The 22220-nt window shown below is 42.4% G+C and overlaps 1 protein-coding gene and 1 long non-coding RNA gene across 3 annotated transcripts in view; both read left to right on the forward strand.

The window, feature by feature from the left end:
* The window catches only part of LOC311432935, a 162831-nt gene that overhangs the window by 27050 nt on the left and 113561 nt on the right, over nt 1-22220 (forward strand). The window lies entirely within an intron of this gene.
* The window catches only part of GFOD1 (Gfo/Idh/MocA-like oxidoreductase domain containing 1), a 68729-nt gene that overhangs the window by 26558 nt on the left and 19951 nt on the right, over nt 1-22220 (forward strand). The window contains exon 1 of one of the 2 annotated variants that reach the window (XM_084511441.1): nt 5069-5209. The exons of the other annotated variant lie outside the window; for it this stretch is intronic. Coding sequence (XP_084367567.1) covers nt 5194-5209 — 16 coding nt within the window. The 5' untranslated portion in view covers nt 5069-5193. Of the gene's footprint in view, nt 1-5068; nt 5210-22220 lie in introns of those variants that run through there. 2 annotated transcript variants of the gene reach the window in all.

Below are 22220 nucleotides of genomic sequence, written 5' to 3' on the forward strand. Positions count from 1 at the left end.
GACAGGTGTCAGGTCTGATAAAGGTGGTACTGAGAAGTTTACACACAAAAAAATAAAATGAAGGAGGAAGGCAGTAGCAGTAGGAAAGCATGAAAATGCTTGTTGGAAGGTCTGAGAGTTGAGTGATAGTGGAAGGCTTCCCAGGCTGATTGGAAGCTGGAATCGATATCTCTGTAGTGAGTGAGAAATGATAGATAGGGTGAGGATAAGTGACGGAAGCATTGAAACCAAAGATAAGAGGCTTATGTTTGATGCAAAAGTATGTGAAGAGAACTGGTGCAGACAGCAGTGAGGTGATAGTGACAGGCTTGGAAAGTGATCTCTACTGAAGCATTCTGGATAGGGGAGAACATGTTTCTCTTTATCAGGACTTGAGAAAACAACATCAGAGTACCTGAAATGTCAGGTGCTAGCAGCCTGAGGAAGGAGGAACTGCAGAGACGCTGTGTAAAAAGTACTTGCAGGATGCCCCATCTACCTTGTCTGTTAAAATAGACCAGAAAAAAAAAAAAAAGTGCATGTCTAAGGGGACAGCTGGTGATACAGGGCTGAGTTGAGTTGTTGCCAGGATGTAAAGCAAGAAGAGGTGAAATCTGATGGAAAGTAAAACATTTTCTTCTACTGTGTTGTGCTTGAGCCAGAGGGTGGAAGTTCTGGGTGATCTGTCCCAAAGACAGACCAACAATTCTCTGAGCACTGAAAGCGAGAAGTCTGGAAATAGCTGTTCATCTGTGCATCATCAGTTCAGATACAACTGAAATCATTTGCTGGTAAGATCATCTGGAGATGAACTGCAGAGGTACAGGTACTGCTCAGGGTACAGTAGATAACAGGACCACAGAATATTGGAGAGAGTGTTAAGGAGTGTATGAGTAAAGCAAGAGAAATCAGGTCTGGACAATCATAAAAATTAAGGCTTTCATATGTCTCAGGAGAAAACCTGAACAATTGCATTAATGCTGTTGTAGTATTGTCAAGTCACATTAGTGCTGCTGGATGATGTGTGTTTAATGATGTTACAGTGTTTCTGTAATACAGAATATAAGTAATCGGCAGTTATATTAGCACTCTTTGGAAAACAATTGAATTAACTGTGTGACAGGAAAGAGACAAGGAAGGTATATGGCAATTAATCACTCACTGCCAGCACTGCTGCTCAGTTATCAGAGTGCAGTGTTTTTTTCTTCTGTTAAGGATGTCAGTAGTAACAAAAGTGGGTTTGATATTGTAATTTTCTTTTTTTCTATCTTTCTAGACTATATTTTTGGGGTGTGGGATTGCTTAGCAAGCGAGCTGTGGCTAAGGGGGATCTTCTGGTTGTGATTATATTGCAAGCATTTTGTAACTGTCTGAAATTTTTGATTGCCAGAACTTAAAAGAAAAGGGGGCTGGGAACAAGGGAAACTATTTGCTGAAGACTGAAACACATGCAGCTTTTTCTTAATGTAAAACCCTAAACACTTACCAATTGCATGCAGTTGTTGAGAAAATGCAATATTGATGTAAAAGCCATACTTCACAGTGAAGAAGCAAATAAGCAGATGTTTCAGAAACCAATCTTCAGTCAGCCTACACCCAGTTAAAATACAAAATTTGCTCTGTTACTCCTCTCAGTCTGTCCTAAGGGGCTTACTCAGGTGCTGGCTGGCTGTGATCTTGCCTGCAGGTGGCGCTTACATCTTCATAGATATATAAAAGATAAAAGAGCATGGGTGGCCCAGCAAAGAGCTTGGAGGCTAGCATGGGAGCTGTTGTGAAAGCAGAAATGTACATGTAAGGCTGTTCTGGGCGGTAGCAGGGGACCCTTTACATCCATGGTGTCTCTGGAGAGAACCCAGGGCTGCATGGCTCCCTTGGTTGTTTGTGATCACTGAGGACTGCTCACTGATACAGCAACATGAGGATTTTCAGGTAGCTGGTCCTTATTTCCCATTTGTCCTGAAGTTTAAACAATATTTTGGAGGTGTTGGTGGAAACTTATCCCAGCTCTTTTTCCCTTTTTAGAAAAAAATTTACCTCTTCCTGGCATGACCGAGGCAAAAAGAAAACTCTTTTGAGGAAGGTAATTGCTATGATCCCCTCGTTACTGAGCCTCTCTTTTTTTCCCCCTTCATTTTTCCTATTTTGTACTTAGGCATCCTGCTTGTATCTGTAATCACTGGGAGTTTCTGCCCTTAAGAACTGAGCAGTGTAGCATCATTCAGTCACCTTGTGATTTCGATAAATATTAAACTTTGGAAGAGGTGAATAAACTCTTAGCCAAGTGCAAACTACTAGTATGGCTTGATTCACTATTCCATGTGGCTGCTTTGTGCAAAGCGGATGTGAAATGGCTTTCAATTTGACAGTGTGTCACTTCGTGCTCTGACTTACCCACACGCTGGTGGAGAGACCAGTCCTGTGTACAGTGTAATCCAGTTGTTACAGATACGGATGAGTTCCGGGAGCAAGGCTGGCCTAGAAATAGAAGATCATGTTAGAGAAAGATCCACATAGCGTATTAAAGTCATTGCAGATCACTGGTACTCATAGATGTGAAATTCTGATTCTTGTTTTTCTTCCCAACTTCTTTTTCTCTGTTCTTCCTCAGTCTGCTATATCAGTCTAGTCATGGCCATGGAGCTTCTGTCTGCTTGCTCTCAGAGTACAGAGTTGTGCTCTGGTTGTTTCGTTTCTTTAAAAGTAAAAAGAAGGGGAAGTAATTGAAGATCATTCCCTTAACTGGAACCATGTTCTTGTCTTAGCAAAAAGGTCAGCGGTCCTTTTGGGAAACATTCAGGCCAGATTTTCAAGATTTACTCCTGGGAACTTGTTCTGCAGCTGGATCTCCTCTGCCTTTATAAGCCTTAGAGGGAGTACTTCTAAAAAGTGATGATCATAGAAATGCCTGACTTGTCAAGAAGCAGGAGGAATTGTCTTTGTGAAAGCAGCTGTTGGTCTGTTTAAAACAAATCACAACAAGCAACAGTTCGTGAAATCAGATTTCACTCTGCACTAACTGTCCTCGTGTATTTATTATATGGTGGTTGTTAGGTGTTTCCCATATAGTTCTGTCACTGGTCTACCATTAATTACGCAGAGTTTAAATCCATTGACCAAGTCACTGATGGGAGGATTCATTGTGGCAGGGAATTTGTCAAAGGTGTTTTTTCCCCTTACATGTCTGTATATAGGCTTTGCATCTTTTTATTTTATTTTATTTTATTTTATTTTATTTTATTTTATTTTATTTTATTTTATTTTATTTTATTTTATTTTATTTTATTTTATTTTATTTTATTTTATTTTATTTTATTTTATTTTTTTCTGTAGAGGGTGTTTGACTCATGAGTCAGGAGACTTAAAGTCATAGGAAGAAAACCTCAACCAAATAAAACAGGTTCAAATGCTATTTTTTACCCAGGAAGCAAATGTTCTTAGATGGGTGAGTCTTCCTCAGCATCTGTTGCTCAACCTTGCTTCACAGAGCAGTGGCAGCTTGCTGTTAGTCAAACTTTTGTGAAACTTTGTCAGTGGCCGCAGCAGAATACAGCAGTGGGTGCTACCATGCTGTGTCCGGAGATTCTTTGAGTCACGTTAGATTCAGGAAACAACAGTATAAATAGAGCTCTCCAAATAGTAGCTTTACATCATCATCATGTGTTTCCAGTTGGGGGATAAATACTTCCTCATTCCCATGTGATATCACTTTTCCAGACCCTCTCTAAAACTAAATATAGTCATGGAAAGTGTCACTGCACATACAAACTAAAGAAGTTGAGTCATTTAAGACCTTGGAGAATTGGCAGGAATATGCTGTATCATCACTGACAGTCACAGGGGATGACTTAATGAGTAAAAGGGAGGTACGGTTTGTGGTTAAAGCGTGGGTTTGTAGGTCACTAGCTCTGTTATGTAGGGACTGGCCTTGCAGAGATGACTCTGTCCATTTGTCTGTCTGTTGATACTTAGACTGATGAATTGCAACCTGCTGCCAGGATATCTGGGTATGTTTTACATGGAGTCCCCAGGCAGCTCCGTGGCATTTCTGGTAGCTTCCACTTTTACAAACCAAGCTCCACTGGCAATGGAGTTCCTTTCTAAAGGAACACTTTTGCTCATTTAATCGCTCAAAAAACCTGAAACAACAGCGCTGCAGGATCCTGTGGTGGGCTCTTAAATTCAGAGTCATCCAATATCAGTGTCTGTTCCTAGAAGTGTTGATTTTGATGTTGCAATTTCCTGTTCATTATGAAGAGGCATCAGGCTAAAGCAAGCAAAAAATAATAAATAAAATAAAATATGATCAGGTGCTTGAGCCCTGTAAGAGGTCAGTAGCATTCATTAGATCAAAAAAAAAACAAAACAGAGGGGCCATCTCAATGAGCGATTGTCCTAACACCTCATCATGATAGCTGCTCATTTCCCTGCCTTAATAATCCTGTCATTACTAACCATTGCGGCATCTTGCTAGCTGTTCTTACAGTGCAGTCCAGTCTCAGAAAGCAACTAATAACTACTGTCTGTGGATAGCATTTTGAAATGATGGGATGGTTCCTTCCAATCTTTGGATGTGAAAATACAGGAAAAAAAAATCTGTTTAGGCCTGTCATTTGCCAGATGGCCAGGGGACCTGGGAGTCCAGAGAGCGCAGAGCTATGCAGGGCTGGCAGCATCACCACAACCTTGGAAGATCTTGGGCTTTGTCAAGCTGGGCTTTATGAAGCTGGGCTTTCTGAAGTTCCCTTATCCACGTCTCTATGCCAGGGAGATGTATTCTTCCAATTATGTGGTTAATTATTCTGGATACACAGAAATGGAAGGCCACTTCTGGAATTTTGCACTATAGCTTGCAGATGTAAGGACACATCTTTGTGGGAAAAACAGGTGTCAAGTGGCATTTCAGTCTTTAACGCAAGAACTAAATACATCCTGCTGTTACAGTTCACACTTCTGTGGATTGCATTCGGTGTGAATCCTTCTCATAATTCATTTGAATCTGACAAACACATATTTTGTAAAGCGCATTGGGATTTATGAGGGCGTTTCTGATCTTTCATTATTATTTTTTTTTCCACGGACAGTGGGAGCTCATTCACCAATTTCTGAACTGCTGGCTTTGCAGAGCTGAGAGGTGCTACTTGTCAAAAGGCACAAAGGAGCGCTGCCCATGCTCGCTGAGTCAAGGGAGGGAGTGCTACACTTGCTGTCATTATGGGGAAGTTCACGGGTAGGTAAATGGTAATTTTCCAAACCAGAATTTGGCACAGTAGAACTAACTTATTCTTTCTCTTGAACAAAAAGACTGTAGAGCTTTTACCAAGCATAGTGATTTGCGCTCTCGGAGATCCAGCAGGAAACAAATTGGGAAAAAGAAAACACAGCAGTGGCTTTGCCCGCAGTTCCCGCTTTTTGCTCGCAGAAGCTTACCATTATTTGTGTGTTATCTAGGTGCTGAAACGAAAACATCTTCCCCTTCAGCTTTTGGGTTGCCCTTTCTCTTGTGATAACCGGTCTGTGCATGGCATGAAAAGGCCTACTGTGCACGGGGAATCAGCTCAGCCCTTCAGATGTGGAGAGGCTGGGAAACGGACAACAAAGGCTTCTTGTGAATTGCCAAGAAATGCTTTGCTATAGTAACTAAACAGAGAAATTAATGTTAGTGCAAAAGCAGCTCTGATGTGTTCAGCTCGCAGAGCCCTGCTCTATGTCACAGCAAAGATGTTTTTATGCCGCATCTTTTCTGGTGCCCTGCCCCGTGGGCTGTGTTGCACAGGAGGTGGGTGGCTGGGTGAGACCCCAGCTTTAATGCTGATGCCTGCTGCCCCAGGCAGCATCCAGAACAGTTTTGGAGGGGTTTGGCATTTGGTTCTTCTCTCTTGGTAAGCTAAGTTGGGCAGTGCTTGCAGCTTCCACATGGCATTCCTCCTTGGTACATACTTTCTCTGTATCCAAGGCATCACTTGTAGAAGGAGACAGTGCCTGGCAGGAGCTCAGGGAACAGGAATACTTTGGGACTTTCATAGCTGGCCCTGTTTCTTGTGATGTTTGTTTGCTCTTTGGAAGCTTTCATGTAATACAGGGACTAGCAGGATGTAGAACCATATGATTTAGTCAGCCCTGGATTATGGTAGCTTTTGTAAAGCATTTTAGCCTTGAGCAGCATTCATCCTCTTACCTTCCCTGGTTTGCCATTGTAGGCTGTATTCAGAAGGTCAGTGACCTAAACGAATTCATTATTTATTTTCCTGTAGCATCTGTAGTCTCCTTTCAAGGCCAAAGGACTGTATTCCAAGTCCGTAATTTTATATGTTCCTTATGACCTTGAGCACAAAGACAGGCCAGGAGGAAGTGGTAGGTTAAACAAAATCAATTAAATCTTAGTGCAAAAACATATTCTGATGCTGGAAGAAAGAAATAGCATGAAGCCATCCAGCTCTTCTAGTGGCATAGCTTTCAACATTAGAGCATTTTCAGGGCAGCACATTTGTAAGAGCCTGCGAAGCAAGGCAGAAGCAAATTATCTATCACCTCATATCCATTTGAACAATACATGTTCAATCATCAGGAGGTTTCTTCTGTCTGTTCTTCCAGCTAGAGCAGCCTCAGTGCGAGCCCTGCATACTTGCAGCAGGAGACTTGTGTAAGCAAACCACAGAACAAAACAACTAAAGAGCCCCTTCCTCCATGCAGCTTTTGGGAAAATCTTTTGTTTAAACAAAGGGAACCAAGCCAATAGTGTCTGGAAGAACGTAGGCTTCCTGCTGAGATGTAAATCACTTTTGATTCTGTCTGGAAGATATATTCTGGGAACAGAAATGAGTGTCTTGAGGAGCTGTGAGGTGGGAGGAGTGGGTGGCAACAAGCGTTGCATGGCGTGAGAGGATGGCAGCTCTTTTTACACACTGGCATTGCTGTGATGGGAAGGAGGAGGATCTCGTCCTGGTACTGAAGGGGCACTGTCCCCTGGGAATTGAGTCAACTTGGAGAAAACAGGTTAAAAGGCTTGCCTGTGGGTGTTATTTTTGGATTATTGACTATTATATTTGCGCTGTGTTCTGCACATGGGAACCCAATGCAAACTTCCATAAAGTGGAAGAAGAAAGCAGGTCCTACCTTAGCGTATGTTATTTACCACATTTTTCTATTTTTAAGATGTCTTTCTTGCCAGTGTTGCTGTCTGAAAACCCTGCAGAAACTTCTGGGAGGTGGGCCGATAATGCATATGGTGGCCTTAAATGTGGAAACAGCAAATAGGAAGAACAAAAAAAAAAAAAAAGGAGAATTTTTGTCCATCTATACTGTTTTCCATCTATAGCACAGAATATGTGAACTATTGATGATGATGACAGCAGAGGGTCACCAATTTCACAGATAATTTAAATAACATTCTCTGTACCCAAAAGCAATGAGGTGTTTATTTGTTTATCCTTCTTAATGTAACACATGTACAAGCCAGTAAAGTAAAAAACAAACAAACAAACAAAAACACACACACACACATACACAAAATAAAAAACCACAAGTACAAGCCAGTAAACCGTGGAGGTTTAAGATGGTCCAAAGTGGGATGAATCAGAGTTTTCAGTTATGTGGGTCACAGTCCTTTCACAGATGATGCAGAAGTCAGTCTTTTTTGTTGTCTCGGGGTCTGTCAGGATTTAACAGTAAAGTTCTTCAGCTTAAACAAATTGGCTTCACACGTATGTTCATATGACCAAATTACACGTGGAGCCAAAGTTTGAAGATCCATTTAATATGTAGACAGCAAACAAGAGGTATGACTCTAAGATGATTTTTCCTAAAACTTAAGCTGAAGTTTTCTTGAGTTGGTCTTTTGCAATAAGACTCCCACTGACCTATTCTTTGCCCCTAGCGTTATGCCAAGAGATTACATGCTGAAGAAGGATAGCTAAAATAAGAATGAGGAGAGCCACACAAAAATCATTCTTCCTGTCACTGATGCCAGTCATCTGTATGGAAGGCCACTAAGCATAAAACAACTCCTTTGTAGGACGGACGGTGTCAGGCTTGTACAAAGGCTTTGCGTGCCAGGTAATTATTACAATAGAAAAGCAGTGATGGAGTCAGCAAGCGAGCTATTCCTCCATGTCATTGGACATCTGTTGGAGTTCCTTCCCACTGTCCTCCTGCTCTTATTGTTCAGAGCATGTGAGCTCCAGGCCTGGCAGGCATGTTTGTAATTACTGTTCCCAATGTCATCCTGATGCTGCTTGCTGTGCCACAGAGAACATGTGTTCCTGCAAAGCTCGGCTGTTGTGTGGACCGCTCGAGGGTAGGAATGAACTTTATTCAGACTGCTCTGGTATAAGCCTGTCTCCTAGCAGAATGATAAAAAGAAAAAAAAAAAGAAAAAACAAAACAAACAAAAAACAAACAAAAACAAAAACAAAAAAAAACCTTTATAGCCTTGCTTTTCAGTAGGTTTCATGAATATTGGCTGCTGCCTTTATGGATGCCCATTGACAGAGACTTCTTGAACAGCCACAACTGCAAGTGAGTTACGGTTGCTGTGACAATCAATCCCAAACTAGCAGCCCCCTAGCAATCAAGCATAATCAGGTTAAGAAACACCCAAGTGTGTCACGCCTGGGTTCACATCTGGACCTGGATATGTTGTTCGGTGACAGTGCAGGGGCCTGGCTGCTGCCTGCAGTCTTCTCCCTAGTAGTCTCCTGCAGACACAGTTCTTGTGTTTGGTGTGGTATCAGGAACACGCCTGCCTGTGCTGGTTGTTCATGGACCCATTGTCCCTGGGTTTGTTTGATCCCTTTTTGAACCTTTTGATGCTGTCTGCCTGGGGCAGATGTTGCAGGTCATTGCTGTGGCAACAGATTCCAGAAGTTCACTACCCTCTCAGTAGAAATGTGCCTTCTTTTATTAATTTTTTAAACAATTTTAAGTGGTTTGGTTTCTTGCTAGCTTAGGTGAATGTGTCCTGCATCTAACATTATTAAATGCAGCGAAAAGCAGTCCTATGGGTACTATTTCCACTGCATTCATAATTTTTTAAACCTTGATCATATCCCCTGTCAGACTTCTCCTTTTTAAGCAAAAGACTCCCAGACTTTTCAGTCTCTTTATAAAGCATCTCCTCTGTCCCCTTAATTAGCATAGTTGCCCATCCGTGTAACTTTTGTGCTTCATCCTTCTTTAAATGCAGAAAGCAGAAATACTCAGGAGGCCCTTGGTCTTCATAGAGATGGAGCTTGCAGGTGGAACCAAGACCCTACAGAATTCACTGCACAGAAGAACCACCAAAGCTACCAGTTTGAATGCTCACTGGATGTTGGCATGCAAATATATGTCAATGTAAAAACACGAAAATAATAGCAGTTTGTAGTGTGTTTTCTATTTCATCCTGTAAATATGAGTGGCATGTTAGAGAAGAAACAAAGATAGGGTGGGTCAAAATAAGACAGTACTACCTCACAGTTTCTGGACACAATGGTTTAACACATGGTCCTAGCCCTGCAAACATTTCCAGCTGTGTTGTTGCCAAGATCAATTTGCAGGGACTATTCTTGGCAGTAAGCAGCATTGTTGCCTCTGAACCCGCAATGCTTCTTTGTGTACATACACGTGCATATTGGACGTAAGGGTTTTTTGGGTAGCCTTGTGTTCTGCCAATGTAAATGTCAATGCCTTAAAAAGGAAGAGTAAAGACCAGCTTACCTCTGCGGAAGAACTGCAGGAATTTTGTTGTACAAAATTCATAGCTAGACTAAGAGAATGGTTTATGTAGGTTACGATCAGAAATAAACCCGAAGGTCCTTAGGCTTGGCCACATGGATTTTTAAATCTAGTGATCGGTTTTGTAATGAGCGTTTTTGTCAACCTTCTATGTGCCATTGCTCCCTGCAGATGGAGGGTTAACTTTGCACAGTAAGCAGTGTCGTGGCTGTCTTTGGTATTTCCCTCTGGAACAGTGAAGAAACCCATTTTCTTACTGGGTGATCATCTTGACCTCTGTGTCCTCTGAATGTTGTTTGCACACTTTGAACCAGGATAGTAGTACGATGATTTTGGTAGGTGTTTTCTTGAAAGCATTAGAGGCCTTAGCTCTTGGCAGAGATCAGCTGTCGAGTTCTACCCTCTTGACCTATGCTCCAAGAGTCTCCATGTTTTTTATTGGAAGTTATAAATAATTGAGGATATTAAGTTTGATCTTCTAATTGGCAAGGAGAAAACTGCAAAAAGCATTACATGTGAAAGGCATTGCATTACTTGATTCTGAAATCCTTGTGTGCAGGGAGAAATGACGACATAAATCAATATTTAGTTTGAATTTCAAAATTTTCTGTCAAGATAACAGGAGAGCTAGTTTACAATCAAAATTTTGTCCAGTAAAACTTGTCCTATGAATCACACTTCCAGTGTTTCAAAAAGATCAGCACTTTTCTAGGATAAATATGATCCATTTGGCATATTCCTCGTTTAATTTTTCTGCCTTTTCCCACTTTGTTATGAATGGTAATCTATCCAAAAAGCTACAGAGGCTTTATGGTGCAGCTGTACTCCCATGTATAAGAAGTTTGGCTGCCTTCCAAAAGTGGCACATTTCATCCATGGCTGTCATAAAAGCTGCTACCAAATATTCTAACCATACTGACAGGCTTGTGTTTCAACCATCTTCACTATATTTTTAAGTCAAGTCATGTTCAGGAATATTCCTGGCCCCCTGGGTACATAGTACAGCAGCTCTGTGAAATATCTCCTGGGACATCAGCTGTCATTTCTGAGTCATTGAGAAAGGAGTTTGATGATACCTACCCAGTCCTTAGCGAAACATTTGCTTGTAGGACCATCTGCCCCTTTAACAGAGTTGTCATTTAAACAGAGCTTCGATTTTTGCAGCAGCTGCTTATTGAAAATAAGTCAGATGCAGGGATGTTGCAGAGAAGAACAGCAGAGCCTGACTGCAGTGCTGTCATGGCCTTCAGCTCAGCCCGCCCATACATCATCTTCCCCACTGATGAAATAAATCCTCAGTGCATTCTCTGCCTGATCCACCCTTCAGATTTCTTCTTGAAATGTCTCCAGCTAGGAAGGCAAATTGTACAACAGCTTGGACCAGATACCTTTTTCATGGCCTCTGCCTACAATGAGCATCTTTCTGTGTCTGTTGAGATGCACTTGGCTAACTCGCATGGAAGCATCGGCAAAGACACAGGAATATACCACTTCAATATGGGTTAGCATTTCCAAGTTCTCTTTTTAGGCTTGAGTTTGAACTCTCGATCTCTGTTTACTATTGGACTTGCCAGACATCATCCTTTCAGCTGTCCAGCTGAGTGTACCTACTGGAGCACTGCACGTCTGAGCAGTCCAGCTTTAGCACCCCAGCACTGTCGAGCCCTGCAGTGACTCCCACTGGGCATGAAGGACTGGCACAAACGCTGTGGGCTTTGGGAGGCAGGCCTCCTGTAAGCAAAACCTTGAATGAAAAGCCTACATTTTTTGAACAGATCCCATGCGAGTGACTTTCAACTGTTCTTCTCTTTACAGATGTCCTCTGTGACAAGGCACAAAAGCGACAAATAGGCATTATGAAATAATGCGGATGAGGAAGGGACACTCTAATAGCTTGCCCATTAGCCTGAGAGCTGGGAGATGCAAATTAGCTTCTCTGTCCTGCAGCTGATATTCTGTGTCCTTTATAGTGGAAGCCTGTCTCAATTAACTTTAGACAGTCTCTGCTTAGGCATCTGGTTTAAAAGATACATGTCTAGTCTTGACTGGGTACCAAGGCTGTCTTGGTAGATGGTGGAAAGGCAGGCTCCATCCTAAAATGTTGCCTAAATTAGATAAGGTAAACAGCCTTCTGGAGGTGTGTATTTTTGTCGATTGAGTCCAGGAGTCTCAAATGATTAATTTAGGCTAGATGCTTAAATTTGTGATGGCAGAAGGTAGCAGAAATGAATGCAGGACTTGTACTCTCTCTGTGCCTCTTTTCACTGGCTGTACAAATCATTAATGATTATCTCCTGTTTTGCAGGATGTTGTGGTTGGTAATGATGAAAGTACTCAGAGATCTTATAAATAACTAAGATAACTTTGCAAAAGGGAAATCTACCCCCATGTAGGCAGAGGTGACCCAAATAAAGTGACTCGCTTTTTTTGAGTGGAAAATAAAAAATAGAACTTTTATCCTCCTCCCAAACTAGTTTATAAAATTTATAAAGTCAAAAGAATAGGCAGCTTTTGTGGCAATCTTGGCTCTTTTTTCTTCTCCTCTGCAGTTCAGGTCTTTCATGGACACACACATTTGTGTATGTGCACTGTGTGGTCACAAATCTTCCGTGTCCAACCAAGCTGTGTTAGTGAATGAATTCCCTCTTTTCTTCTGTAGTTCTTTCTATTCTCTGATATGAGTGCTGTCCTTGTGGACCACAAGGATAAGTTATAACAGGTATTCGTTGTTTCTTGATTCTCAGGTGACGGACTGTAGATAAAATTTCATTTAATTTCTCATTTTTGTCAGTTCCTCTCTATGGCCACTTGGAAAATCCCGAGGAGCTCAATACATGTTATTGGGTTGTTTTGCCATGAATTTTTGTCTTAATTTTTGGCCCTTGGGTCATCTTCCAGGCAGAAAGCAACTGCTTTCGTGGTTGGAGCAGTCATTGTATATTAATAGAGTAATTCATGTCACTCTTGTGCTGCAGAGCTGCCTTTAAAGATGCTGACAGATTTTGTGACACTGGCACAGCCGGGGTTGCCTTAAAGCTTTGTGTAGTGCTTGTGGGACCTTCTCCGGTGTCTCACTGTTCGATGTTTTGCACCTTCCTCTGGAGAACTCCACCTCTCAGAAGAAAATCTGATTGCATTGTATGTAGGCAACCGGGCGTGTGTTTTAACTCAGTCACCTTTCTATCTCACTTGTACACATACTAGCATACGTTATGAAGGTACACCTTAGACTCCTTTAATTCATCAAAATTGTAAATTTTGACCAGGTCTGATCTCACACAGCATACCTGTACTATAACTATACTTATTTTATACTATAACTATACTTAACTTGCTGTTACGTATTTTGTTATAACAGTGCTGGGTCTTTTTCTGGGGTAGGGGGCTGGTGAATGTGAACTCTGAGCCCTGAGATTTCTTCTTGTTTCTCTGACCTTACTGGACTGAATGCTCGTGGGATCTTGCAGTTTGGAGTTTGGCTGTAGATTGAAATCTTCTGAGGCCCTTGTGACTGAATAAATCAGAATCTAGAATTTGGCTTCTGATCATCATTTTTTTTGTTTTATTGCTTATTGTATTCCTAGTGCTGTGACGTACAAGGAGACAAGCATTTCTGAAAGAGGGTTTAGGTCAAGAAAGAAAATTGCTGAAAGAAATTGCTATTAAATGACATCAATTTTGTTTTATATAACTAGGACTCTTAAAGTCCTTCTTGAAATATTCAGTGACACTTTTTCCTCGTCAACTCAAGGAGAAGTATCTTGTCTTGGCCAATTGCATGACTTCCCTTGCCAGCATGCAGAGGTTGCCAATTGTTTTCATCTTACAGGGTTTGGCTTTACACCATCTCTGTAAGCAGTGTTTGAGCATTGTATCCAAATGATGGTCCATCTCCCTGCAGCTAGACAGGGCTCACTGGTTTCCTCTAATAAGCTTGGCTTTGCTGGCCTGGATATGTTCACCCTTCTTGGGTTACTCAAGGTGAATCAGGCAAAGGTCACACATCAGCAGAGTTTTTTGTTTCCTGCCTACACAGCTTAACTCTTCCCTGCCTGGCACCTGGTGTATTGACCGGCACCTCTGCAAGCTCAATCTAAATCCCTTCCAAGTCAGAACAACTGCACTTAGTAGAAGAGAATGGAACATCAACCCCCCCCCCCCTTTTTTTTTTGCCTGCTTTATCGTTGTGGCACATTGTGTTTGTAATATGTTGTACCTGCAAAGGTAAAGACATGCTTTACTGAACAGACATAGCCTTTAGTCAGGGTCATGATACGTCTTTGAGCTGGATTCAGATAGCTTTGAATAGCAGAACTAATGAAACCTCAGTTCCTTTTCCTTTTCCTATCTGGAATTACTGGGCATGTTAAAACGTTAGGAATCTGATGCTCAAACATACTGGCCTACAAACAAATGTGCACAAAGCGTGATCCCATGAACTCTGTTTCTTGGTGAAATTAGTCCACAAATGGTTCTGTGGCTAGTCCTAACTCACTGTCTTAAAAAAAAATACAGAGATATGAACATCTGAAGTTTTCTCATGGTTGAGTTAGTTTGTAGGTTGTTTGCCAACTGTTAAGAAACGGAAGCTATATCCCCTCTATTAAGCTGCTCTATTAGTTTCTTTAGTCTCCAATTCATACCTTCATTGTCTAAACCTTAAGGATTTGATCGAATGAAACTTGATTAAAAAGTCTGGCATATAGCTCAGTAATAGATACAGATATGTTTTATCCCACACGTTCCCAAAAGGACTGGTAAGCGTGACATGTGAAAAAGCCTGTTATACCAGGCTGTAAAGCTCACTTCACTGGGAATTGAAACCATTTCTAGGATGAAGCGTTGCGGTTGCCGAAGCATGCAGGCAGAGTCTCAAAATGCTGTGTGCTGTCTCCATATGCAGCTGTACATGTGGCATAAGGCTTCCTCAGTGGGACTGGACAACTGTACTCTTTCTAATGCTCCAGCATGATCAAATGGCACAGTGTAATGACCACAAGAGTTCTAGTTTTCATGTGGTTAAAACGTGCCCAGAAGCCTGGCATTGCATCAGTGGTATTTATTGTATGGTAAAGCATTGCTAGGGGCTGGCTGCCGAGACAAACCAGTGCTTGATACAGCACGCTCTCGTTGTGTGACTTTGGAGGTCCCTGCTCATGTGGTTTCTTCTCTGGTCTGGGGAGAAGCTTTGTCCCCTTTCTACGCCCACATGCATGCACCGAAGGAGGTTAGTGAAGGCTTCAGCTGGCCTCGAATGGCAGCACAAAAGCCATGAGCAACCAGAAGTCACATTTGCATGCATCAGAGTTCTAATTGCCACTAATCTTGGTCTGAAGTGACAGTGGTGGGGCAAATGGGGACAAGCAGAGGACTGTGAAGAGAAGAAGCTGTGGGTTATTTTGGCTGGGAAGTCAAGCGAAGCCCTAGCAAAGCAACTGGAGCAGGCTCTTGCCCAAGGAGCTGGCCCCATCTGGTCCTCTGCCTCTGTGGTGCTGGGACTCACTTTCTGCCTGAGGACATCTTGTGTGTGGTGTGTTGAGGTGGTCTTCCATGTGAGCTTCACTGGCAATGTCAGAGAAATCACGGTGGCTGCTTGTGACAAATAGCCACAGAGCGGATAAGGGCTGCCCAGCTGAAGCTTCCAGAGCTGAGTGAAATGCTTTACAGAGGGAAAAAGCCCAGTGCTGAAGGCAGGACTTAACCACGTACTTCCTTTGGGGGAAATTGAGTGCTCCTGATGCAGGTCCAGAATAACCCTAAGGGACTGCAGATTAATGGCAGGCACCAAAGTTTCCATACCTGCATTGAAAGGTTTTCTTGATGGAGAGGGCTGAGATTAAAACACCTTGTGGTATGCAGTGGAGGTTCTTATAGCTCCTTTGGACAAGCAAAGGGATGCTCCAAGCTCAGAGCAGCTGGAGACTTGAAATCCTCCTGGGAATGGTGAAGCACACTCAAGGATGCTTGGAGGCAGAAGCCACCAGGATTGCCTGGTACATTCACTGTACAGAAGGCAGTAATATACTTTTTATGTGCAATTTGGACTGGAGGGAGTAAACCAATTACATCTAGTAAGTAAACAGGGAACCCCGAAAGACACTGCATTTTGATATAGTTAGGTGGGGAGAGCTGGACAGCAGGGCTCTGTGCTTTTTGCTTCTGCAGCCACCCTCAGGCCTCTCAGTGCGAGGCCAGATCCCCTCTGTAATCCCAGCGCTTGGTAGAGCAGCATAAACAAGTGGATAAAAATCACATAGCTTTAACATTTTGCTAAGCTGAGGTAGCAGATATATGGCTGTTTACATATTTGCATGGGGGCAGTCATTAATCAGGCTGTGCCTGAGGCTCATTTGTTTCCTCCTAGGAGGGGTTTTGCTCAGACTAATAATTGCTTCCATCTGACAGCTGGAGGTGCGCTGTTCTGGAACTGTCAGTGGGGCAGGAGGTGCAGGAATGCTAAGCCTCTGCTAGGTCCTTGCTGTGAATGACAGCTCTTGCCAGATGTGTTTCCTCCTTTTAGCTGTTCTTCACGACTAGTGAAGTTGTCAGAGGCTTTTTCAAAAAAAAAATAATAATAATCTTGCTCCTAATTTAGAAACTGTATTAAATCAAACTTTTCCATCCCTCCAGTTGATCCTTTTTTTCATTTTCTGTGTTTGGTGTAATGTATAATATCATCAACTTTTTCCTGGCTTTGTACAAGAATGCCAGAAGCCAGGAAACCAGCCTTCCTGCCTTCTCTGCAATGGATGCTTCGTTGCCTCCCCTCATTTTTTCCTGGGCTACTGACTCGGCTCAGGAAGCTGATGAGGATAAACGAAGGCATACTGCAGCTGATATTTCATCTGGATGTGCTCATTGCTTGCTGTGTTTTGGAGGGTTATTTGCATGGCAACGAAAACTCTTCAGAATTGCAGTGAACACAAATGCTGGCAATGTTTGCTTGCTGTAAATGAGAGGATGCATCAGAGTCTTTTCTGAAATGGAAGCAGAAGAGCAAGAGATGAGGAGGTGCTGCCATCACCTCCATCAGCAGGGTGTTGTGACCTGGTGACTGGATTCCTGTGTAATGTTGATTCTCACTTTGGAAGGGATTTATTTTAGATGAACTAAACCAAAACCAGCTACAACAGAAGCCATGGACCAAACAGTTGGAGTACAAAATAGTCTCTGTAGACTTAGGGGGGTCTGTTTTGTTGAGAACAGACAACACAATTTTTTCCCAAAGGATAGCCCAAGTGGATGTGACTCAGGAGGGAACCATCCAAATTTCTGTGAAGCCCAGCTTCTTTTCAGCATCGTAGAGCCAACTGAAACCTACTCTATTGTAAAAGCATTGGCATCAGCTCATGCATGTGCCTTGTTCACCCTCAAATATTGTAGTGCTAAATATAATTTTATTAAAGGGAAGCCACACCTATAACAGTAAAGACCTGTCCAAGCTAGAGAGATTTGCATTGGTGTGATGACATCCTACAGAAATGGAAAACTCTGTTAAATGGGTTGCTTTGGTGCAAAATGGAGCTTGCATCAGGAAGCCTGTCACAGCATGTTGCCAAATTTTATGTCCTGCTGTGTCTCAAGGACAAATACTAGATGCACAGTTTAGAGAAAAGCATTTTTGAAACTAAATATATTTACAGCGGACAAAAACTCTCTTAAGGAATCTGTATATCCAGTGAGCACGCAGCATGCATGCAGTCATTTGGCAGTAGGTACGAAATCCCTAAAGGTCAAGCAGCCTGTTGTCTCTAGTCCTTGCTCCAGCCCCTGCTCACCACCAGGCCCCTGCCGCAGGATATATCTCTGTTCAGATCCATGAGGTCAAGTTTCTTCCAAGGTAGCAGTGCAAACAATGCGAGCAGCACTCAGTAAACAGATAACGTGGTGCAAAGGTACTCTGGCTGTATTTTCTTGTGGGAAGTGCTCATCCATCTACCATGTCTGACCTTGCATTCTCTGATCTGTTCTTCCATCATCTTTAAGAAGATGGAGACCTATGAGCAGATATTTCTCCAATGAATGGGAGGGAAGAAACACATCTTGTTTAGTGTTGACATGCCCTTGGAAGGTAAGGACACCTTTAGTAAAATAGCTCAGCTGGTCCATATCCTGGAAAACTGCCTTGGACTTGTTTGGGTGCTTCCCTTGATTCTGCTAGCGAGTAATGCCTTGGGGGCAAAGCCAGCTCTCGTAATGTCCCTGGCAGGAAATGTAGATGTTTGCAGGGGCAATGCAGTGTTTGGTAGGAGATGCTGACTGCTGCAATCAACCCTCCCCCGCTTCGCTGCATGCTGCTGCTTAAACACCCTAGCTCCTCACATGCTGCTTTTGCATGAAGCTTTCCTAATGAAAACTCAAGTAGCTGTTCTGGCACCTACCTCATGGTGCACTGAGTCACTAGGGTGAGCTTTTGCCTGCAGTGAGTTGCTTACAGAGAAATCAGCCTGTCCTGCATTTGGCATTCTGCTTCTGGTTAGGTGGGGTAAATATTAACTCTCAGCTGGAAGTGGAAGCAGAAGAGGTATGTTGCAAGTAAATCTTCTGCACCCTGTGCCTGGCTCTCCAAACATGTACATGTGACATCTGCCATGGCACAGGAAGGTGGAGGCTGCTCTGATGAACTGGTGGTCTCTGCATGGCTATAACCACAGCCTGGTGGTGCTTCCACTGCATTTTTAGGGAGTTTTGGTAATTTCCCATAGAGAGGTGCTTTTCAGCAGCAGCGTAACTGATAATTTTGGATTTCTGTCGCAACTCTTAATTCCTTGCGACTCGTGCTAGTCCCTTCTGTAGTACATCACCTGTATTTACAGAGTTGTAACCATGCTTTTCTGCCTGCAGCAGGGCTCTAGAGAGGGAGAAAAGAAAGTACATGGTGATAAGAAGTGTTATTTTGTAAAAGGAATAAGTGGAGTGGACCTTTTTTTTTTTGGCCAGCTTTTTTTTTGGCAAGCTTTCTCGTAAGGTGGCTCAGGTATTATGAACCTTAAACTGTGCCCTCCATCTGCAGTGATCTGGCTCCCAGGTGTTAAAAAATGAATTGAAATGATTAGACATTCTCTTTAAAAATGCTGTGTTTTTAGTTTCTTTGGTAAAGTAGTATCACATTTCAAGCTTTTCTCCACAATCACAAAGTTTGGTTTTGAAACCAATTTCTAAAATAAATATTTGAGATGTGCAGATTTTGCTTCTTTTCGAGAAGAGTAGAAATGATGGCAGGCTTGTGAGACTGGGTAGGATGGCACGATGCCTTCAGGTGTGGGAAGGTTACTAGGGAAGGAAGAGGTTAGATATGATTGCTGCTTTTGCCACTTTCACGCAATCTGTACTGGAATGAATCATCAAACATCTTGATTGCTCTTTCCTCTGTTTTATGATGGAGGGATGGTACCTGCTGAGCTTTGCGGAGTGCTTTGAAATCTGTGGGCGAGCTGTGGTCCATAACTGACCCAGGATTGCTTTCAATAGTACTATAGTTGCTTGTTGGTTGTTACTTTTCCTGCAAAGGAACAAATCCAACTCCAAATTTTTCTGCAGCAGGTGCAGGTACAAGCTTACAGTTAAGGTAGACATTGATGATGGCACTGAGAGGTGAAAAAGCTCAGTTCTTGAGTGTCCTAGAGAGCCTTCTGTTTGATATATGTGGACTCCCAGTTCAAGGGTAAATAGGCTGGGCTCAGAAGGGAAAAATGAAGGGTTGGTTTTATTAAATTTCTCCCATTCCTAAGCAAACAAGGAATTTGGAATCAGCTCAACACAGAGCCTGAGTGGAACCCTCGTGTCACAGGCCACAGAGGGGGTCCTTTCTGATAGCTGAGCTGCTTGTGCTCTTCGTCTGCAGTTCTTAGCAAAGCTCTTGTCCAAATCCACCCACATGCAGTCACGTTTCGGTTTCTAACTGGAAACTTCATCCAAATGGAAGGACATCGCAAATAATACAAGCTTCCCAAGGAGCGTCTTGTCTGACCTGCATGTAAACCAGTCCTAGTGTAGGATGTGGGATAGGATGTTTTACATACAGAGTTACTGTGGTACAGCTTCTGATACAGCTGGTCTTACTGGTGTAAAGATGACGTATAGCAGTGAGCCAAACCACTATAAAAGACATTTTAACAGTAAAACCATATGTATGCTTGGAGGTGGGGATGGTACAGTTTTTTAATGCATCATTATAGAATAATAACAGAGTGTTTGTTGATACAGCCTAAAAAAATGAAGAAACCTTGGCTAGTTTTTAGTCTGTAGTGACTGACATCTCTTTGGGTTATTAAAACCTTGGACTGTATTAAATGATCTTAAAGATACAAGCATATTATTGTGAAGCCACTTGAAATATTCCACAATATGGCTGCAGAGCTATGCAAATTGGAGTCATTTCCATTTGACATATGTACTGTAATTATTGAAAGCCTTTTTCCAAATTTATTTTGTCTGCTGTAGTTAATTTACAATCTCCTTTTAACATTGTCAGTTATAATTATTTGCCAAGAGCAAATCCATGCTAACAAAAATCTAGTTTTCTCTAGCTTGCAGCTTTTCTTTTGATTTCATAATGAGGTACTGCTAATCAGAGGAACCAGTGCTGGCCTTTGAGTACCCAACAGGGCAGAAAAACATTGCAGTCAGAAAAAGAAATGCAATTAATTAGCCTAAGCTGCTTTCTAGCATCCCAACCCTGGGCATCCTGGTCATAGTGAGTTTCCTGTGTGAAAAGATCAGTCAGAGTTAACATCTCAGTAGGACTAATAGAGATAACTGTGTATGCCCTGAAACTTCTCCTTGTGAGCCCCTGTTCATTCTTTTGTAGGGGCTACAGCTAGAAAATGACATTTATTTGGGGAAAATGATATTAGGTTGAAAATCTAAGGCTGTTTTGCATGGGAATTTGAGCCAAACTGACAAGATCTGTGACTAAAAAATACAATAGTTGAATGGGTTTAGGCTTCTAGATGGATACTGCTGGTTCAGAATAAAAGGTATTCTTACTCACTTGAAAATGAATTGTCCTTCCTGCCCTTTTTTTCCTTGAAGATCAGTGGTATGCAGGTTCTGAAAGGAAGTGTCAGTACAAGTGCTTTCTAAGCACTATTGACCTACTTTACAGGTGTTTCATTTTTCATCAAGTCAGATATGTACTTACCAGAGTATAGCTGGGTACAAACTTCATTTCTTTCACCCACCATGGCACAGGCTACGATGTACAGGAGAGCTCATCCCCATAAGTTTTTACCCCTGGACTATTGCTTCAAACTCTCATGGGGCTTTAGAGGGATGAGGTCAGAATGACTACATCACGACAAGGTTGCATACAGCCCTGCAATCTGAACATTAGTTCTTCCATAGCAGAAAGTCTGTCTGAAGGCGACACAGCAAGAGGACCTGCCTGCGCTGACCCTTCGTTCTGGTGTGGGTATTCAGCACCTATATGGTAAAACAAAGCCTGTTGTTAATAAGGGTTTGTTTTCCACCGTGTGTTTGTGGAGCACCTAGGGTTTCCTACGATATAAGTACATCAAAAGCAGGTGATGAGGATGATGGCCAGATTGATGATGAAGAACACCTTAAGCTGGACTACCAAAATTGGCTGGATCCAACCTGCTGAACACAACAGAGAAATGTTCCAGCATTGACTTGTTTTCAGCAGATTTACAGCAGTGGGAACTCTTTCCCGCTCTCCATTAGAGCAAACAGTGAAAAAAACTAGTGAATTATGCTTTGAGCTGCTACTGTAGCATAGCTGTGTCTTGTCCAGCACACACTTAGCCAGCAGGTGCATGAATGACATTTTCCAAGAAACCCTTTTGGGAGGATTAGCCTGCAGACTTACTGCAGATAGGGCAATCTGGAATCCAGGCAGGTTGAACCTGATGAGTTGCTGCTCTTTCAGTCAGCTGTTTGGGCTGTGGCCGAGTCCTCTTGGGTAAGCTCTGCAGCCTGGGAAGTAATTAATCAAGCATCCGTCTTTCTTACGGAGCCAGGGCTGGAGCCAGGGAAGCAGGATGTCAGCGTCTCATGTATTTAGAATTGCTGATTCACTTTGATCCATCCCTGCTTCTGCTTGTCAGAACGGGTGCTGTTTAACAGTGCTTAGTTACCTCTGGCAGGAATATCTTAACCAAAACTACGCCCCTATTCTAAGGCCACTGTCTTGGGAGGGGGAGAGACTTTTAGTTTATTTAGAAGTTTTTTAAAACCTGATAACTTAATTATGAAATAGCTTTGGCTGAAAAGCTGATGCAGATGCAGTTAGTTTAAACCACAGGTTGCCTGTAATCTCTTGTTGTTGTTCCATTGATCGTGTTGCTTGAAGAGCCAAATAAATGGACAGAATGACTGCTTTAATTAATGGGATTAGAGCTGAGGTAAATCTGACACAAAGCTTGGTAAGGCCTGGTGCTAACTCCACTGGAAAAGTAAGCAAAATTCTCACTAACTTCAAAACAGAAGTAGGCCTGGAATGGCTTTGGTAGAACAGCGTTTGTCAACATCAACTTCTGTGAACGTGTCTTTTGGCTTGACAGCAT

The sequence above is a fragment of the Aythya ferina genome, assembly GCF_964211825.1.
Source record: "Aythya ferina genome assembly, chromosome: 2".
Lineage (NCBI taxonomy): Eukaryota > Metazoa > Chordata > Aves > Anseriformes > Anatidae > Aythya > Aythya ferina.